General features: G+C 42.3%; 2 protein-coding genes across 2 annotated transcripts; both read left to right on the top strand.

Annotated features, from left to right (window-relative positions):
- Positions 1-2,654: 2,654 nt before the first annotated feature.
- CENPH (centromere protein H) lies at positions 2,655-11,369 on the top strand. The gene is made up of 10 exons (XM_041470842.1): positions 2,655-2,789; positions 3,887-4,087; positions 4,180-4,235; positions 5,496-5,544; positions 5,921-5,995; positions 6,716-6,772; positions 7,647-7,710; positions 7,994-8,045; positions 9,212-9,372; positions 10,618-11,369. The coding sequence occupies exons 1-10, from the start codon at positions 2,707-2,709 to the stop codon at positions 10,708-10,710; spliced, it is 891 nt and encodes a 296-aa protein (XP_041326776.1). The 5' UTR covers positions 2,655-2,706; the 3' UTR covers positions 10,711-11,369.
- A 207-nt stretch (positions 11,370-11,576) lies between these two features.
- On the top strand, positions 11,577-18,288 carry MRPS36 (mitochondrial ribosomal protein S36). Its single transcript, XM_041470749.1, has 4 exons — positions 11,577-11,666; positions 12,696-12,759; positions 16,564-16,766; positions 18,017-18,288. The coding sequence occupies exons 1-4, from the start codon at positions 11,628-11,630 to the stop codon at positions 18,032-18,034; spliced, it is 324 nt and encodes a 107-aa protein (XP_041326683.1). The 5' UTR covers positions 11,577-11,627; the 3' UTR covers positions 18,035-18,288.
- The last annotated feature ends 737 nt before the right edge of the window (positions 18,289-19,025 follow it).

Genomic DNA, 19,025 nt, shown 5'->3' with positions numbered 1-19,025 from the left:
TAAATTTGTTTAGTCTGGCAGTAATACACAGAAGAAGGGTTCAGGATTCCCCACAAGATCTATTTGGATTGTGCTGTGTGGGCAGGTTTTCAAACCACAGGTGGAGGCCAGTTGACTAATATCTTAGTACTGGGAGGGCATGGGGAGGTTCAGTCGAGTCACCTGATCTATATGCAGAGTTGCAACAAAACACTTCGGAAGATTAAACGGGTTTAAAAGGAACTCCGAGCGAGCAGTACGTGTGTATATAAAGAGGAAAATGTTCGTGTTTTCCAGTAACGTTTTATTTCCTGATGCAGAAGCCACGGGGTCGTAAGCAGGGCACGAGTTGCGGGGGCGCGGCGGCCAGTGGGCGGCCAACCAGAGGCGGCGCCTGGGGGTGAAAGGAGCGGTGCGTGCAGCGCAGCCCGTGCCGCCGCTCTCCTGTCCGGCGGGCTCGCCTCGGCGCGTGTGCGATGGGAGCGGAGCGGGGTGTTGTGGCTCGCGGGGAGGCACCTGCGCGGCCCTTCGTCTCCTGCTCGCTCCTTCCCTTCCCTTCAGGGTACAGCCTGGGAGCTTGGCGAGGAGGGCGGTGGGTGTGTGCGTGCCCGTTTCTCTTTCTCTGGGACAGCCCGTTGGTTCCCTCGCTCTGCTGCCCTTCAGCCCGCTAGCGCGAAGGGGAGCTGCCCTGAAGCTTCGCATCTACGGCCCTTCGGCTCCGAAGCCGTGCAGAGCTCTTGCCCCGGCTCCGTTCCTCCAGCACGCCGGCGCTGCCTGCAGCGCTACCCCGATTCCCCCGTTCCCGCGGCGGTGCAGCGCACACCCACACTCGTCGTCCCGCTGACCACCCTTCTCTTTCCCTCCCCTGCAATCCCACTCCGCAGCCGATCCCTCGAAAGAGAAGAGCGCGCCACCCGTCCCCAAGAATGGGACGGCGATCGCCCCCACGATGGTGGGACATCGGCACTGCACGGCTGAGCCGAAAGCGCGCCCAGCCGCCAAGAAGTCGTCAAGTTGAAGGGAGACCACGGGCAGCCGAGTGTCAAGCAGGCCGCCGCCCCGGGGAGGATGGTTACCAGGAGGCTTTTGCCACGGAAAACGTGCCGCCGCCAACCCCGGACTCCCAGCCGAAGTCCCAGTCCCGGCCTCTTTGTACTGTGTGCCCCTTCCCCAGCCCAGTGCTTGGCTGCTGCTGAGATAGACCTGTGCCTTCCTCTGGTACCCTGAAATAGGGGTCATGAGCACCTGCAGTGCTCCATGCTGCAGGACTGCGGCTTGGCCCACACTGGCTATGGAAGGAGGTGCTGTCAGCACTGATTTTCTGAATTTCCTTGTAGTCAGAGCATCAGTCTCCAAACCCCATGGAAATACAGAATGTCATCCAGCAGAAGACACATGCTATGTCAGGCTTTTTCTAATATCTTGCTTGAGTCTGAAGACCCAGACATGGATGATAGTAATGACCCAAACCTGTGTAGCACTATGTGAAGGACATCTACAATTATCTGAGACACCTGGAGGTTGGTAGGCGTCTAACGACATTTGCAGTAAACTGTCCCTGTAGGTGTGGCTTCCTTGGAGCAAGGATTTGCTTTCACTGATGACTTCTCCAAAGGCATTAGAAGCCTCCTTCAGCTTCAAAGTATAGGATTGAACTCAGCTGATATTATGAAGAGATGCTGGTTGTTAGACCAATCAATTACTAATACTAGTACTGTGCTCTTTCTAGCCCATGTCTAGTGAGCAAGGAAGCTCTGTGCCCTGTGGTCTACACCCACAGGTTATGTGTGTACCAAACTTCTGGATAAGGACAGGAGAAGAGGAAATGGCACAAGCTGTGCCAGGAGAGGTTCAGGTTGGACATGAAGAATTTCTTTATTGAAAGGGTGGTCAGATACTGGAATGGGCTGCCCAGGGAAGTGGGAAAGTCACTCTCCAGAAGTGTTCAAGAAGTGACTGGAAGTGTCAGTTGACAAAGGGCTTTTACCCTGGGCTAAAGCATGAATGCTGGTCAGTAACACCCTACGTGGCTGGACATACCCTTAACAATACATATGAGCAACAAAGGACATTTGATTCTCAATTGTATATACCACAAAAAGCTCTTGGTTATGAACAGTGAGTTGATGTATCAAAACTCCTTATTCCTCTCCCTGATTTGAACTCAAGGCTTTCTAACACTCCTGCAGGTGCTAACAGAGGATGTGTAGTTACTCTGTGCAAGTGGGTATGAACATCCTGCTATATAACAAACCTTACACTGACCACCTTGAAAATGTGTGTTCTGAACCAAGTCATTTAGATAAATCTCTACAACTTCTTTCTACAGAAAATGCTGTTTCCAAGGTGAAATGTTGTAGCTGGTTGGTGTCATAGCTATGTACATTGTCCCAAATATAAGGAGATTCTTCACCCATATATTGGAGACTTTAGCAATGCAGCTGACCACGCTTGCTCAAAGGTCCATATCCACCACATGGAGATGAAGATCTTGAACGCCCTGGACTTCTCTCTGGGTTGCCCTCTCAGCACTGCCTAAGAAGAGATTCAAAGTGTTTTGATTGCAGAAGTGTTGAGAACAGGTGTTACTGTGAATTGAATCTGGAAATGGCAATACTTAACTGTGGCAATTGTTGAAATGGCTCAAAATTTTTGAGTACTGCAGTTGTGCCTGGCTGAGACCTGTCTTCCATGTAGAAATGAGTTTTATTTATCTGTTCCTGTGACATGAGCCAGCCACGTGTAGGAGGCAACCAGAAGAAGCCTTGTCTCTGGGAGGATTTCACCTGGCAACACCTCACATGGAACAGGTAGTAGGAGACACTGAACTCCCCAGAGGTACTTGTCCAATCAGATGGTGAAAGGTTGGACTGGGCCAGTGGTCTCCTGCCAGCAGACAGGCTTTGGGAGGAGCCAAGGACATAAAAATTGTGTCACAATGGCCCGGGACTTTTTGAAACTTGCTTTTTACGTGAGGGTTTTTGGCTTGGGGCTTTTTTGAGAGTCTGCTTTTGCATTTGAGGCTTGGTGATTAGAGGCGTTTTTGAATCTTATATTTCTGCTTTGGCTCCAGCCTGCTGAGGTCTGCTTCTTGCCCCGGCCCTAGCCTATTTTTGCCTTTTTTTTTTTTTTTACTGAGTGAACTAGGTTGGAAAATACCTTTGAATCAACTAGTCTAACCTGTGACCTAACCTAACACCTCCTCATCAACTAAACCATGGCACTGAATGCCATATTCAGTCTTTTTTTAAACATGCCCAGGGACAGTAACTCCACCACCTCCTTGGGCAGCCAGTTCCAGTGCCCAATCACTCTTCCACTGAAGAATTTTTTTTTTTTTTTTCTGACATCTAATCTAAACTTTCCTTGGCACACCTTAAGACTGTGTCCTCTAGTTCTGTCAGTGCTTGCCTGGAGAAGAGACTGACTCCCACCTGACTACAGCCAGGCAGTTGTAGAGAGTGATAAGGTCTCCCCTAACCTTCCTTTTCCCAGGCTAAACAACCCCAGCTCCCTCAGCTGTTCTTCATAGGGCTTGTGTTCCAAGTCCTTCAGCAGCCTTGTTGCCCTTGCCTGGATGCGATCAAGTGTCCCAAAATCCTTACTAAATTGAGGGGCTCAGAACTGGACACAGTACTACTCAAAGTGCAGATATTCAGTTGTAGTGTAAGTAAGCCTAGTTCTATGCAGCGGCTCTCTTCACTTCGTGTTTCTTTTTTGCAGTCAATTTTTTACTTCCGTTAGTAGCTTGCACCTATTGCTTCTACCTCCAGGCGAACACTAGGTCAGAGGGTGTAGTACTGCATTTTAATACTACAATATCGCAACAAGAGGCAAGGAGTATTGCGCTTTACCTAGGGCTCTGCCAGTGTAATTTTCTTTTTTTCCCTTGCACGTACGGGACCAGCGCCACCGAAAGCTGGGCCGCCCCTCCCGGCACTGCTCTGCGCAGGCGCAGGGCGCGCGGGCCGCCGGGAGCCGCGCGGTTTGAAAGTGCAGCCATGGCGGCGGTGACCCGGGATTCGGCTCCAGCCCCAGCTCCGGCCCCGGCGTGGTCCCAGGGCAGCGGCGGAGGCTACGGCGACGTGGATATCCCCACTCTGCTCCGGTTAGTGCCGGCGGGACGGGACGGGGAGCAGCCCAGGGGTGGGATGAAGGGATACGCAGCCTCTGACCGTTGTCGCTTTACTCCCGCCGCAGCCTGAGGGACCGAATGAAGGAGCAGCTTATAGAGTACAACACGGCTGTTCTTGCTAGTAAGTATATCCCTCCTCGCAGTAGGATGTTGCACTAACAAAGAATGGCATGTGGCGTTTACATTTATATTTTAATATTTTTATATATAAATATATACTTACATAGGGGTTTTTTTAAATATTTTCTTTAATTATTTATCAAAAGTGCTCCTTACGATAGTGATGGGGTTTCTTGCCCTGGCTGAACATTTTAAACACATTTTCTAGGCAGCTTTCCAGATATATTTGAATGTTTGTAAAGATGCCATATAGCTGCTGCCCACTGCCCTTTCCTTCCTTTTCTGGGTTTGACCTTTAGGCTCCTCTGACATGTAGTGATGGTTTTCAGAAATCTGGTCACTGGGGCTGAAGTCTTGCCAAAAGCTTGCCAAAGTGTTTGCCAGCAATACTGATTTAAGGTGTTTCCATTACCTGTAGAGTCACAAGATGATTTGGGTTGGAAGGGACGTTAAACAACTCTGGTTCCATACCCCCCACCATGCACAGCCGCTTCCACTAGACTGTCAGAGCCCTATTCAACCTGACAACCTGATCTGGAACACCCCCAGGGATGAGACATCCACAGCTTCTCTGGGCAATCTCTCTACCAGTGCCTCATCACCCCACAGTATATCTAATATAAACCTACCCTCTTTCAAACACAAACTGTCACCCCTTATGCTGTCACTACATATCCTAGTAAAAAGTTCTTCTCCAGCTCTCTTATGATCGCCATTCAGGGACTGGAAGGACTCAGCAAGGTCATCATGCGACCTTCCAAGCTGAACAGCCATTCCCTCAGCCTTTTCCTCATAGGAAAGGTGCTCCAGCCCTCTGATCATCTTCAGTGCCCTCTTCTGGACCTTCTGTAACAGATCCATGTCCTTCTTATATTGGGAATCCCAGGCCTGGATGCAGCACACCAGGTGGGGGTCTTCCAAGAGCTGAGTAGAGGGCAAAATCACCTCTCTTGACCAGCTGGCCACATTTCTGATACAGCCCAAGGTGCAGCTGGGTACATGCTCTTCCAGTGAACTATCCAGTGCCATATATAGAGCAATGTCATGAACCAGCTCTAGCTCATCTAAAAAATGCTAAATTAATTATTTCTCTGATACAGCTGATTGATAGTGTAGCCTCATTAACAGTAAAAGATAATAAAGCTTTGAGGTAGAAGTAAGAAATAACTTGTTCACACAAAAAAATGCTAATCCTTTATGCTCTATAGATTGTATTTAAAAGTTTCTGTTGTACTTGTTTTAACAATGTTCTCTTTTGCAGGTCAGGAAAATTTCCTTGATCAAGGAATTGAAGAAGACTTTATCCAGAGGTATGTCACTGGATAACTTCAAAATTCTCTTCTGTTATTCATTCTTAGTGAATTGCTGGATTTACAATCAGTACTTCAGAGAAGATTGGTGAAAATAATGGAAACTAAGAGGAAACATGGGGAAGAAATGCTTTATTCATTCTCCCAACATACTTCTGTATCTGATGTGGCTTTTAAATTTGCAGTCCTTTACATGATGTCTAGAATTCACTAATATAGTTCCACATGCTAAATTACTCCTGGCCCTAATGATTTGTGGCTCACATGAAAAATTCTTACATTAGGTATGTAGAAAGCAAGTTAAAATGTGACACTGCTTTTAAACTCTGTTGTCTTCACACTCAGTTTTTCTGCCTTATTGCTTTTTGTCTTTCAGTGCTACACAGGATTTGGAAAGAGATATAGAGGAAGCAAAAGTGTCTTTCCAGAACAAAACATTGGCCTTGCAAAGGTAGAATTTTCTTCACCCTTTATTTGGAGCTTTTCTCTGTGTGTGTGCATACATAGATGCATATATACATAGGTCTGATTAAAAGAGGAGTTTAAAATGATATGGGAGATTGGGGAGGATTTTAAGTACCATTGAACAATAGGAATGCAGATGGATATGCTGTAGAAAACAAAACAAAAAAAAGCCCACCAAAACAAAAAACTTACAGGCTGAAATGTTACACCCATAAGTTCCTTTACAATGTACACCCATAAGTTCCTTTACAGTTGGTAAAGAGTGACTGTACAGATCAGTAAGCATATTTCTTGGCAGCAGTTTCTAAATGCCTATGAAAAGAGGGAAGTCGATAATGTTAGACACCCCAAGTGTTTCATAGCTGTTTATTTGAATTCACACCTTTGCCCAGCTTCCTTTCTGCAGACTCTGGGATTAATGGTGTCCAAATATGTTGGTCAAGAGAAAAAGGAGTTGTCATTCTCACAAATCATCATTGATACGTCTTTCCTGTCCTGAGAGTTAAGCCCCATTATTTAGGAAGTGTGGTATTTAAAAGGTACTGAGTATTTTGTTTATATAATTCCAATGTGAAAGTGGACGAAAGCGGAATCCTGAAAATTATGTTCTTATATTACCTATTTAAATCTACTTCTCTCTGTTTCCTGCTTCTCTTAGTTTCTTCTAAGTTCTCATCAGTCATATGCTATTTCTTGCAACATGCAGGATCCAAATTATGGATGCCCTGAGAAACAAATTGAAACAAGAGGATGAGGACTCACGGTAAGATGTTCTTGGGAGTCAGACAGTTAGAAAGCAATGGACTTTGCGCAGTTTACTGTGACACATTTCTAGGTCATTTCATTTCACTTCTTGTAAAAGCAAGCTGCCTTTTTCTGGATTTGACAGAATTATAAACTGTCTATCTCCTAGCTAGAATCAGCATGATCAGACTTAATACACCCATGGTAGATTTGCAGTTGGGTTCTGAATTTACCTACCTTTGATTACAGAGATCATAACTCTTGATTCACTAGTGAGAACTGCTTGTAGCCAAGAGAGCTTTTTGTCTTTAGTGCCTGAATTACCAGCATTTATAATCGCTAAGCACATTACAGGCTTGTAACAGGGCCTTGTCTCTGCTTTGCTGCTTTTATTAATTAACTATGTGGGAGCAAAATGTCTTTGAAATAGAACTGAAAGCTTAAACATTTTTAAAAGTAGCTTTTTGTTGCCTGCACATTATTAACAGGTGGACGCGTATGAAGTGTAATATGAGAAATTTAATTTCTGTCAGAAATACAGCTAAGAGATTGCATCTCCTTGATTTAGGAGCTTTAATTCATAGTCATTTCCAGATGGCTAGGCTTTCTTGATGCTGTCCAAACTCTGTAATGTAAAATGTTGGACAGACTTAAATGTAATGTTAGGGAAATCGAGAGGCAAGTAACGGAACTCTTTGGCTTCTACAGTGACACTGAGTATATTAACTGTAAAAAGAAGTGATATTGTAAGTGCAAAAAGAAGTGACACATATTACTAATTTGCTGTTAGGAGAAATCAAATTCTTTATTTAAACTAAATAAAGTTGATTAAAACATTTATGATATTGACTCATATTAGTGGTCTTAAGCTATGAAACTGTTTCCTTCCTTAGTCTGATCCTGGAAACAATGAAACGCATAGTATTGCTCAGCCAGACAATAATTGACTATCAGCAGGTAAGTGGCAGTTGTAGCTTCTGTTACTGTTGTGCAGGTCAACCGACCTCAGCGTGGGAAGGAGTGCACTTTGAAAGCAACATGACTGCAAAAGTCATTCAAAGCTAAATATGTGGTGACATGGGTGCAGTTACTACTGCTGTCAAAATTAAGGATTACTTAAAGTGATCATGTAAGTAAGTCTGGTTTAGAGTTACCCTTAGCTGTTTTTGTGGATTGAATTAGCATCTTTCAGTATTTTTGAAGACAAGAGTCTGGAAAATACTTTTTTTTTTCCTTTCAGCAAGTATGTCAGAAGGAACAGCAGCTGATTGAAATTAAAAGGGAAAGACTCTGTAAGTGTGTTATCTGTACTGACTTTGGTTTGTATTTTAATGTAGAGTTCATATTTTAAAGTTATTCTTGTAGCAATATTAATTTACATGGGAAGTAACAAAACTCAACACAGTTATAAAACTTGTTAAAAGAGAAATTTAACATCTCTCTACTGTAGAGATGAGCTGGTGTGTTCCCTACTTGTGAGACTGACACATTAGAATGAAAGATGTAAAACAACACTCAAAAACAATGTGGAAGTATTTTATTATTTCATGTAAGCTCCTCAGAAAGTTACACATTGTTTAGTTATTTTAATCAGCCCTACAGCACCTAAAAGATACTTTTTTGTCATACTGAACATTTATGAGGTATTTGCAGAATAGAGAGGGAATTTACTTAGAAAGAAGGGTAAATATATTGGGTTTCAGTAGTTTTGTTAGAGTGAGTCAAATTTAGATGTGACATCAATATTCAGAACTTCATATGGTAAATGTGTTCTTTAAATGCTCTTTCTTTCATGACCAGGCTTGCCACCAATTTTAACAGCTATTGTTTGTTTCACATGTAGGGAGTTGTGCATATGTTGACAGTAATGAACAAACACAGTGAAATAACTGTTCACATTGGAAAAATGAACATACTGATATCTTTGCAAATAAAGGAAGGAATGCTCTGCCAGCATTCTTTCAACATATGACCTGTCCCTAAACACTTTTAATCAGTCTAGTTTTTAACCTGATTTTCTATAAAAATAGTAATATTCACTGATCATGTCCATATGCTCCTTGTATGACTTTGGAATTTGGTTTCAGTGAAATCTGAAAAAGGAGCAAGGGTCTTTAAAAAGTATAAAAAAGACCTATAAAAGTTGTGGTACTCAAAAACAGGGTATAGGACAGAGATGCAAATTAGTCCCTGTGTGAGGAAAATGGAGGCAGCATACAATGTACTTTGTTTTGATGTTAGCCAGAGAACCAATTGATGTTGTTTGATACCAAGTAGCCACAGCATGTGTTGCTTCTTTCATAAAAGAAATATACTGCGGAATATTGGAGGGAATGAGTGGAGTGTGAAATAAGGATTATGCACTGGAAGTGCTTTAGGTGGCTGTAAGGAAAAGAGTATCTTCAGTTCTACTCTACACCTAACTACTTAATGCTTAATTTTCCTAATAATGTAACAGCACTAAAAAAATATGGAGGACAGAAACTACAGCAAATTCATACCATGATGAAAAAGCAAAAGGAGGAACAAGCAAGAGTGGATGTAACTGAAAAAGAGAAGATGCTTGCTAAATTAGAAAAAGAAAGACAGATGACTACAATAATTCAAAATGTGTTCCAGGTAACGTTGTGTGGCTTTTAGAACCAAGTTTACAAATTTTGATTACACTCAAGATAATATACTGTATGGCAAATATACAGTATATAACAACACAAAATTATTTTCTAAAACTTTTAAGTTTAACAGTGGAAGAACTGTGTATTGAAGGAAGACTTCTACTGCTTTAATGGCTAAGAAAATGAAATTGTCACAAGCATCTTTGCATTATTTGTTTGGAGAGTTTAGAGACAGTCTATCCATCCATCTTTTTTTCCTTAAAGGGACAAAAATAATGCATCTTTCTCGAAGAATGTCTGTCACATAATGGCTGTATTTCCTTCTACTCTGAGTCTCCTCTACACCCTACCAAATCAGTTTCCTCATCTCATGGTTAGAAAAAATAAATAAATATTAATCCCCTGTTACCAGGGAGCATCTGCTCCTTCATCTGCCCCTTCTGGCCTTCTCTGTTTGTGTCACCTCCTACCTGTGAAAGCCTTGGCCTGGCCACGGCCAGTCTCCAAATTCTTTCAGCAGTGTAGACTTTGCCCTTTTGGTTGTCCATGTGTCAGGAGCTGCTAACTAGTCTGTATACATGCAGCAGGTCACCTGCATGTGGGGTCATGCAAAGTTAGGGGAAAAACATCATGGTTTGGGTTAGGGTGGAAGAGTCTCAGGCTGCATAGGAATGTCAAGCACAAAAAGAATGTTTTGACTTTTTGCTCTGCATGCTATGGCTGCTACTGTTTTGCATTGATAATGTTACATCTCAAATTGAAAATGAGAAATTTAACATTGTACTGGGATTTAGATTGGAGTCTAAAACTATCTCCTGGTTTTGCATTCCTGACATTTTCTGAGCCTTAAGTAAAGCAAATCCTCTTTGATTAAATTTAAATTCCCCTTTTCAATCCAGAATGACAGGGTGAGAATCTTAACTGTGTTATTTTTTGTTTGAGGCAAACTTTATTTAACATTGTTAAAAACGTTCTCTAGGTTCCTGTGTTTAACATAGAGGTGGTATGCAAGGCTCTCTAGGAAATAAAAAAGCATGTATTTGGGGGTTTTTTTGCCTATGTATCAACAATAGGATCTAAACCAATACTTCCCTTCTCCTTTTTCCCTCCATCCTGCCTACTTCAAACACTGGTGAATTTCAAGGGCTTTCAAATTAAAATTATTTTAGATATTCTTCTTTTAGATATTTTACTAGGAATTGTCCTTTACAAGGGCTTGTTTTAACCTGTAAATCTTTCTCATTTATAGAACATCATTATTGGAAGTAGAGTTAACTGGGCAGAAGATCCATCTTTAAAGGCAATTGTTCTACAGCTTGAAAAAAATGTGCAACTTCAGTGAGTCAGAAGACATGGTGCTTATTTTATACAGTGTTTATTTTATACAGTGCATTTTAACTAAACTTGATAGATTATATTTATCTCAAAAACACACTTCAAGAATTTTAAAATTTGACCTTTCTGGAAGATTATGTTCTCTTCAGAGAATTAGAATGTGTCAAAGCAGGCAGTAGAGCTGATGAAATGAAATTACCTGAAGACTCCCTTCTCACGCTGTCCTGTCTCAAGCACTTATTTTCCTCTGAAGGGCAGCAAGAATGCCAGAAAAGTTTCAAGGTTTCATGTAGAAGTGGATTTAAACAGAGGATTTGCTGTGACCCTTTCCTGGGGACCAGCAGGCCATAGAGCTCAAGCAGGACCCTGCTCAGTCCCAGTCAAAAGCTCAATCAGGAGAATGTATTAGCAAGTCTGGAGCAGGGATTATTTTTGTTTTTAAGGCACTATCTATCATTTTAAACATCAGAAATTTTATGCTCTTATTAGCATTGACTCTTGTCTGCAGAGATGACTTCATGCTATCGACTGTGCAGCTAAGCAGTATTTTAATTGCATGTCTTCACTAGCATTTGTGCTTTTTTCAGTTGCTGTTGTTTGTTTGATATTTGAAGGAAATCGACTCTTGGGGTGTAGCACACTTTAGGAGGGTGTAGTGTCCTTGTTATCTTGGTGTTGTAACTTCGCTTTTAAGTTGGTGAGTGATCACTAGCTATTTTTTGAAGGTGGATGCCTTGATCTAATAATAAAAATAAATTTTCCTGAAAATGTTGTACTTGGTTCGCAGTTTTTTTAACTCCCGGTAAAGCGGCTTGCCGAGCAGGCCGCGCCACTGCTCCGGGCCCGCCCACAGACAGAGGCCCCGCCCACGGCCGCCGTTCGTGGCCGTGGGCGGGGCCCGGAGCTGCCCTCAGGCTCCTCACCATGGGCAGCAAGATGGCGGCTGCTACCCGGGCGGTGCAGGTAAGGGCGGCCCCGGGACGGCGGTGTCTAAGACAGCCAGAACCCTGACACGGGCGGCAGGCCTCGCTTCTGCTGCCGCCGGCGAGCAGCAGGTCTGAGGCGGCCGCGGCTTGAGGACATGCCGCCGGGGCGGCCGATGTCCTTGGGGAGAGCTGTGCAGTCGCGCGCACACGCTGTCGGAGGTGCCGGGTGCTGTGATAGCAGCGGGTGCGGAGCTGGCTGGCAGCTGCTTCCTAAGATGGGCCTCTCCAAGGTGAAAGTGCTTTGTACAGGCAGAGCACAGCTCGCGATTCCGTGTGCAAAGCGCTGTGGAACCACGGCATGGTTTGGATCGGAAGGGACCTTAAAGGTCACCTAATTGCAGCACTCCCCGCCGTAGGCAGGGACACCTTCATTAAATCAGGTTGTTCAAAGCCCCGTCCAACCTGATCTTAGGCACTTCCAGGGATGAGACAGCCACAGATGCTCTGGGCAACTTGTGCCAGTCCTTCACCAGCCTCAAAATAAAGAATTCCTAATCTTTCCAGTCCAAACCTGCCCTTTGGGTTGTAAGGTCTCCCCAGAGCATTCTTCAGGCTGAACAACTCTAGCTCCATCAGCCTGTCCTCACAGGAGAGGTGCTTCAGCCCTCTGAACATCTTAATGGCCCTGCTATGGACTCACTCCAGCATGTCCATGTTTTTTGGTTTTTTTTTTTTTTTTTGCTTTGGGGACCCCAGAGCTGGACACAGCACTCTGGGTGGGTTCTCACCAGAGCAGAGTGCATTGTGATTGAATTCATGCAATGGCAGTGGCTGTTTCTGCACACACACACTGAGGAAAAAGGAAGACAAAGTCTGTACCTGCTCTGGACCTCAGGGTGCAGGAGTACTTCCTGGGGTAAACTTAGGAGTTCAAGAAGCAGTAAGTGTATCAGAGTAGTGGTGCAGAAAGCAGCCGTGTAGAGTGGTTGTTTGATACATTGTGCATTCTATTTTATTATTCACAGTAACCTGTGTCTATTTCTCCCGCTACCTGGTCTCCTTCTAGGTAGTCAAGCCGCATACTCCATTAATAAAGTTCCCAGACAGAAAAAGTGGTCCCAGACCTAAAAGTAAGTATTTTGGGTATGGATTCAGATTGCGCCATATTTCTTTACATGTACTGTTTTATTTAAGAACCAGGACCCAATTTCTCTCTTTCAGCTATACAGCTGAACTGAGTTGGAGTGAGGTTTTTGAAACATGCTTGGTTTAGTTTGAAGACAACTTTTGAACTTCCTCCACAACTTTTTTTTTTCTATGCAGCTGTGTGTAGACACATAGTGCATGCAGATTTTTTTTTTTTTCAAGAAAGTTTCACAAGGATTTCCAGTGTTTGTTTTCTACTTGGTATAAAGTCACACTTTCCCAAATATTAATATTTACTGAAATTACTGTGCCCAAGTCAGTTTGAAGCAGATTTAGTTTTTCAGTGATATTTGCATAAATGATGTTGCATTTTCCTCATTTTTTTTCTTAGGTGAAGTGTGTGATGTATTTTCTGCTGTATTTTCAAAACATTATTATAGCTGGGAGATCCAGCCCTTTGTACATTTTAAGAAGTATTTTCTTGTGTACTAACTAATGCTGAGGGAAAAAATATTTCATTGCAATACTTGACATTAACTTTTATACCTACGTTGATATTTATGGTATTCCCAATACTATTATATTTAAAAACAGACTTATATTAGCAATACGTTGATTTAGAAGTCCTTTTGGGTGAAAAAGCATCTGAAAGAAAAGTAGGAGTTATCTTTAAAAGCTCTGTTATGTTATTCTCACTTCTTTTGATATTATACTGTGCCTAGTTATTTGTCACAACATTATCAAGCCCACAGTTTAGCTTTAAGTTTAGTTTAACATTTGAAAACCTCCACAGTGCATATAAATGCCTCTTCTGACTTGCCTGTGAACTTTAAAGGAACTATTTTCTGCAATAACTTTCTGTAAAAATTCTGTATATTTTGCACAGCTCAGCCAAATGCACCACCTCTCATGCCAGTGAGTTACTTTCTCAAAAGCTTGAAAATGTGTTTCTGACCTCTTGTTTATCTCTGTGTCAGAAGATTCTTGTGACTGTATCTTTTAAGTGTGTTAGACTTTCTACCTTCATCAGGATCTGTCATCTTGTTAGTAAACTGCAACCTACTTTGTCTTGCTTGAATGCTGTATCAAAATCTGCATTTAATTGTACCAGATTGTTGCTCCTACATCACTAAATGGTTCCTCAGAGCAACTAGGGATGTGAAAGGCCAGCCAGATTCTAGTGGGCCTCATACTACTGCAACATTACGGTCTCAAACAGGGAAGGGAGAGATGTAGTAGAGACTGTAACAGAACTAAAACAGCAACAGTAAAAATTCTGATTACTGCACTTCTGCTGTTTTTAATTCGCTAATGAGTCTACTCCAACTACACTTCAGACTGAAAAATACAGAGAGGAAAATCCTTGACAAGTCTCTAGACTTTTGTGGTAGGTGAAACAAACTTGGAGAAATTTTGTTTCAGTTTCAGGGTTTTTTTCTTCTTTTTTTCTTGCTTTTTTTTCTTTCTTTCTTCTTTTTCTCTTTTTTTTTTTTTCTTTTCTTGTATGTAAGGTGCATTATTTCTTGAAACAAAGATACTTTGCCCCCTGTTCACAATAAACATGCTGCTTCTGATGGGCTCACTTCTGTCTTGCTCTATTTCGGATCTTCCATTATTTCTGAACCGCCTTGGAGCTTTCAGACCCAGTCTTATGACTGACAGCTTCTTAATATGTCTCTCAATGGTAGCTTCGTCACAGTGCTGATTGTTTGTCCCAATCCTGCAACTGCATCAGACTCATTAAAGCTAAAACTGGCTCCCTCTCCTTTCTGGTCATTGGTCTTGCTGGAGCCAGGAAGGGCAAAGGCAGGCAAAACTGTGGTGGTGTAGCTGCTCACATGCTTTCGTACATGCAGTTTTCATGCTGCTTATGTTATAGTTATATAGAGCTTCTGCCCAGCTGATAGATGTTGCACTTGTCTTGGTCATTTTTCTGGAGCACTGGGAAGGACTTCTGTGGAAGCATTCAGCTTTTTCGGGTATTATACCCTTACATATCACAGAATCACTAGGTTGGAAGAGACCTTCAAGATTATCGAGTCCAGCCCATGCCCTAACACTAGATCATAGCACCAAGTGCCACATCCAGTCTTGTTATAAACACATCCAGGAATGGTGAGTCCACCACCTCCCCAGGCAGACCATTCCAGTACTTTATCACTCCTTACGTAAAAAACTTTTTTCTACTATCCAACCGATATTTCCCTTGGTGCAGCTTAAGGCTGTCTTCTGGTAATGTTAGATTTTGCCTGGACATGCTGCAGGGGGTTATTGTGGCCAAAATGCAGGACTCAGCACTTGAACTTGTTAAACTTCATGCTATTGGACACTGTCCCATCCATTAAATCAGTCTCTCTGCAGAGCCCTCCTACATTCTGATGGATCGACACATGCTCCCAGCTTAGTGTCGTCTGCAAATTCACTAGTGGAAGACTCAATACACTCATTGATGTCATAAATAAAGATACTAAACAGAACTGGCCCCAGCACAGACCTCTGAAGGGACACCACTGATGAGCAGCCACCAGCTGGATGTAGCACCATTCACCACCACCCTCTGGGCCGGCCATCCAGCCAGTTCCTAACCCAGCACAGAGTGCTCCTGTCCAAGCCGTGGGCTGCCAGCTTTTCCAGGAGTGTGCTGTGGGAGACAGTGTCAAAGGCCTTGCTGAAATCCAAATAGACAACATCCACAGCCTTTCCCTCATCCAGCAGGCAGGTTACCTGGTCATAAAAGGAGACCAGGTTGGCCAAACATGACCTACCCCTCCTAAACCCGTGCTGGCTGGGTCTGAGAGGCCTGTAGGTTAACCTGTAGGCCTATAATTACCAGGACCCTCCTTCGTATTCTGTTTATGAATGGGTGTCACATTGGCCAGCTTCCAGTCCTCTGGAACCTCATCAGTGAGCCAGGACTTCTGGTAAATGATGGAGAGCAGCTTTGCAAGCTACCCCTGGGATGGATCCCATCCCATATACAGGACTGAGTCCTGAAATGAACATATTGCTGTGATTTCTGTCCTGCCTAGTGGGGCAATTGCATATTTCTATTGTAAAATCAGCTATGATGGGAGAGACCTAGGTTTTGGAATGCTGACTGCGACATTGCCCTTTTATCATCTCTTCTATCTGCACAATCAAGGCAACTTCTCTGATGTGAATTCCTGAAGCTTAGCTCCTGATCCTAACCTGTGAAGAACTTCATCCACTCCTCGGTCTTTACATTTCATTAACATTAATTGCTGATGCCTGATACTTGGTGGTCATTCTGCACGTCATTAACAAAATGTGATAGGATGCCATTTTGTAATATTAAAAATGGGTACAGCACTGCAATGCATGTTGCGGCCTCTTGTGGTTGTGAGCTTTATCTTTCTGTAGGCCTCTAGACCTTTTTCACTTGTCTGTCTTTTCAGTTGCAGTAAACGAAAAGCATCATCTCAGTTATCTTTCTACATAATTGCCCACATACAAACATTTACATAACTTTATGCTTTTTCTCCAAGTACAGATTCCCAGTGAAAAAGCCATTGTTAGGGTGTATGCTGATACATCTTTTGTTTCCACATCAGTGTCTCTGCCATTCAAACTACTGTCAGAATTTTTAGATTCTGCACTTGATACATTTAACAACAATAACAGCAGGTTGTAGAAGTGGAGTGATTTAATTATTTTAGGTATTTGTTATAATTAATAAGATTTTCAAGTAATGGTAGATTTTATTGGCTGCTTATTAATTTTACAGTCTAGTAATATTTCTGTAAATGGTTTTGAAATCTGGGTTTCAGTACAAGAATCTCTACAAGCAAGTATGCCATCTCTCCTTGCTTCGAAAGCACAGGAATCTGTAGGAGGCATATCACCGGCCTTTCAAAATATTTCACCTGTTAGTAGAGTACAAGGCACACCAGACACTTCTGAATTAACAAGAACTTTACCTCAGAAATACAGAAGGAAACAAATGTCAGATGAAGAGATTGAATATATTCAAGTAAGTTGTTTTTTTTTTTTTCGTTTAGCTAATTTCTACAGGTTCTGGTATGGTATTACATAGTAACTCTTTATAAAATTGTGTCCTGGCCTTTCATGATTTTCATATGCAATACTCAATTGTACCAATTCTTAATACCAAGTACCCAAATCTCACTGTATCGTAGCTCGTGGTACCACTGAGTAGAGAGATTTGGACTTAGAACAGATGTGCAGTAAGCTGGTGATAGTCACAGTCTGCATTAATTGCCACCACTACCTGTTTTATAACAGCTGTTTAATGTATAATTTGACTGTGCTGGGCAGGATCACAGAAGTCTGTTCTTAGACCAGAAAAGGCTATTAGCAGGTGATCAAAGTACAAATATTTCTCAAATTAGTTTTATAAGTTATTTATTAGTAATTTAACTCTTGTATTTCTAGTAGAGAAAACACTTTATTAAACTTGATATAAATATTTTCTGCAATACTTGAAAATATGACATTGTACATGAAAGGCAAGAAAAACCTGCTTCTCTTCTGTAACAATTCTAAGTTGTAAAAACTGATGGTTGAAAAGGGAGAATGCACAAAATGCGAGGAATTTATGAGTTTGAAATTAAAAGTTGCTTGCAGCTTTGCAGCTTTGTTAAATGGTAAGGACATATATAGCATAACTATGTTAGTAGAGGAAATCTAGAAATCTTCATATATGCAAGTAGGCTGCATCTATGTAGTAGAAATAAAATCAGTTATTTCCCATAGTAATACACCTCTTGACTTTTTGCATAAGTTTGTTTAACAGTGAGGTAAGTTATAAAAGAGTTTTGTTAGCAAAATAATGAACTAAATACCGTTCTGATTTCTCATGAAGATTGTAATGATTCTGCTTGCCTTTGTTTTTACTTTGCACTTCAGAATGTGGGCAGTGAAAGTTATTTTAAAACTTGTGTCTGTTAGCATTGTGTTTGTCGGACATTTTGAAGGTTAAGAGTCAGGTTTCTTCAGAGAAAGAGACATGGAAGCAGCTGTAACTGTAGGTAGCATGTGTTGATTTTTTTGTACTTTCCCTTGAAGAAAATGTAGCCATGACTGATGGATACTGATATTTGGCATGCTATTTGTTCTTATATAGGTAGAAAAGTCAATATTTAAATCAGAAATTAAAACTAGAACTGTGTCTCTTAGTCTATAACAGTGTAAAAGAGAATTTGATCTCAGTTTTAAGTTCTGTTCGTGGAATATATTTAACTGTATGCTTTTCTTTTACAGCGTGGAGGTCCAGAATAAATGTAGAAGATAGTTTCTTGGCCACTGTTGAAGAATGAGGTATTATATTCACAATAAAGGCGTTAAATTAAAATGCCTTAATATTAAAAATTACTGTATACTAATAGCTTTAATAAAATCTCATATGATGGGTGAAAAGATTGACACAACACACAAGATACTGATTTGTTTGTGACTGAGAAGGATTTTATGTTGATGGCTAATAGCAACTGAATATATATGATGTCTGCACTATTAAAATATTTTTCTAATTAGCCATTTGAAAAGTCAATAATCTAACCGAGTCATTTACTTTTCTACTGGTTGAGATCACAAAGTCACAGAATGGATCAGGTTGGAAGGAACCACAGTGGGTCATTTTTTGTGACCACCTTGCTCAAGCAAGGTCATCCCAGAGCACGTGGCACAGGATTGTGTCCAGATGGTGTTGAATATTTCCTGTGAGGGAGACTCCACAACCTCTCTGGGTAATCTGTTCCAATGCACGGTCATCCACACAGTAAAGAAGTTCTTCCTCATGTCCAGGCAGAACTTCCTGGGCATCAACATCTGCCCATTGCCTCTTGTTCTACTGCTTGGTGCCACTAGGAAAAGCCTGGTCCATCTTGGCAATTTCCCTTCAAGTACTGATAGACGTTGATGAGGTCTCCTCTCAGTTCTATTTCCTCGAGGCTGAACAGCCGCAGCTCTCCCTGCCTTTCCTCACAAGAGATACTCCAGACCGCTAATAAAATTTGTTGCACTTTGCTGGACCCACCCCAGCAGCTCCATGTCTGTGTTGTCCTGAGGAGCCCAGAACTGCACACAGCACTCCAGGTGAGGCCTCACCAGGGCTGAGTAGAGGGGCAGGATCACCTCCCTCCACCTCCTGGCAGTGCTCTTCCCAATGCCCCCAGGATGCCATTGGCATTCTTGGCCACCAGCACACACTGCTGGCTCATGGACAGCTTGTTGTCCACCAGGACCCCCAGGTCCTTCTCCACAGGGCTGC

Source organism: Pyrgilauda ruficollis, unplaced genomic scaffold (genome assembly GCF_017590135.1).
Source record: "Pyrgilauda ruficollis isolate IOZ18807 unplaced genomic scaffold, ASM1759013v1 scaffold25, whole genome shotgun sequence".
Lineage (NCBI taxonomy): Eukaryota > Metazoa > Chordata > Aves > Passeriformes > Passeridae > Pyrgilauda > Pyrgilauda ruficollis.
This window is presented reverse-complemented; position numbering and strand designations above follow the sequence as displayed.

Coding starts and splice junctions, on each gene's coding strand:
- CENPH (XM_041470842.1), top strand. CDS start 2,707: ATGAGCCAGCCACGTGTAGGAGGCAACCAGAAGAAGCCTTGTCTCTGG. Junction 2,790..3,886: donor CAACACCTCACATGGAACAG/GTAGTAGGAGAC, acceptor GTACGGGACCAG/CGCCACCGAAAGCTGGGCCG. Junction 9,373..10,617: donor TAATTCAAAATGTGTTCCAG/GTAACGTTGTGT, acceptor TCTCATTTATAG/AACATCATTATTGGAAGTAG.
- MRPS36 (XM_041470749.1), top strand. CDS start 11,628: ATGGGCAGCAAGATGGCGGCTGCTACCCGGGCGGTGCAG. Junction 11,667..12,695: donor CTGCTACCCGGGCGGTGCAG/GTAAGGGCGGCC, acceptor GTCTCCTTCTAG/GTAGTCAAGCCGCATACTCC. Junction 12,760..16,563: donor AAGTGGTCCCAGACCTAAAA/GTAAGTATTTTG, acceptor TCTGGGTTTCAG/TACAAGAATCTCTACAAGCA.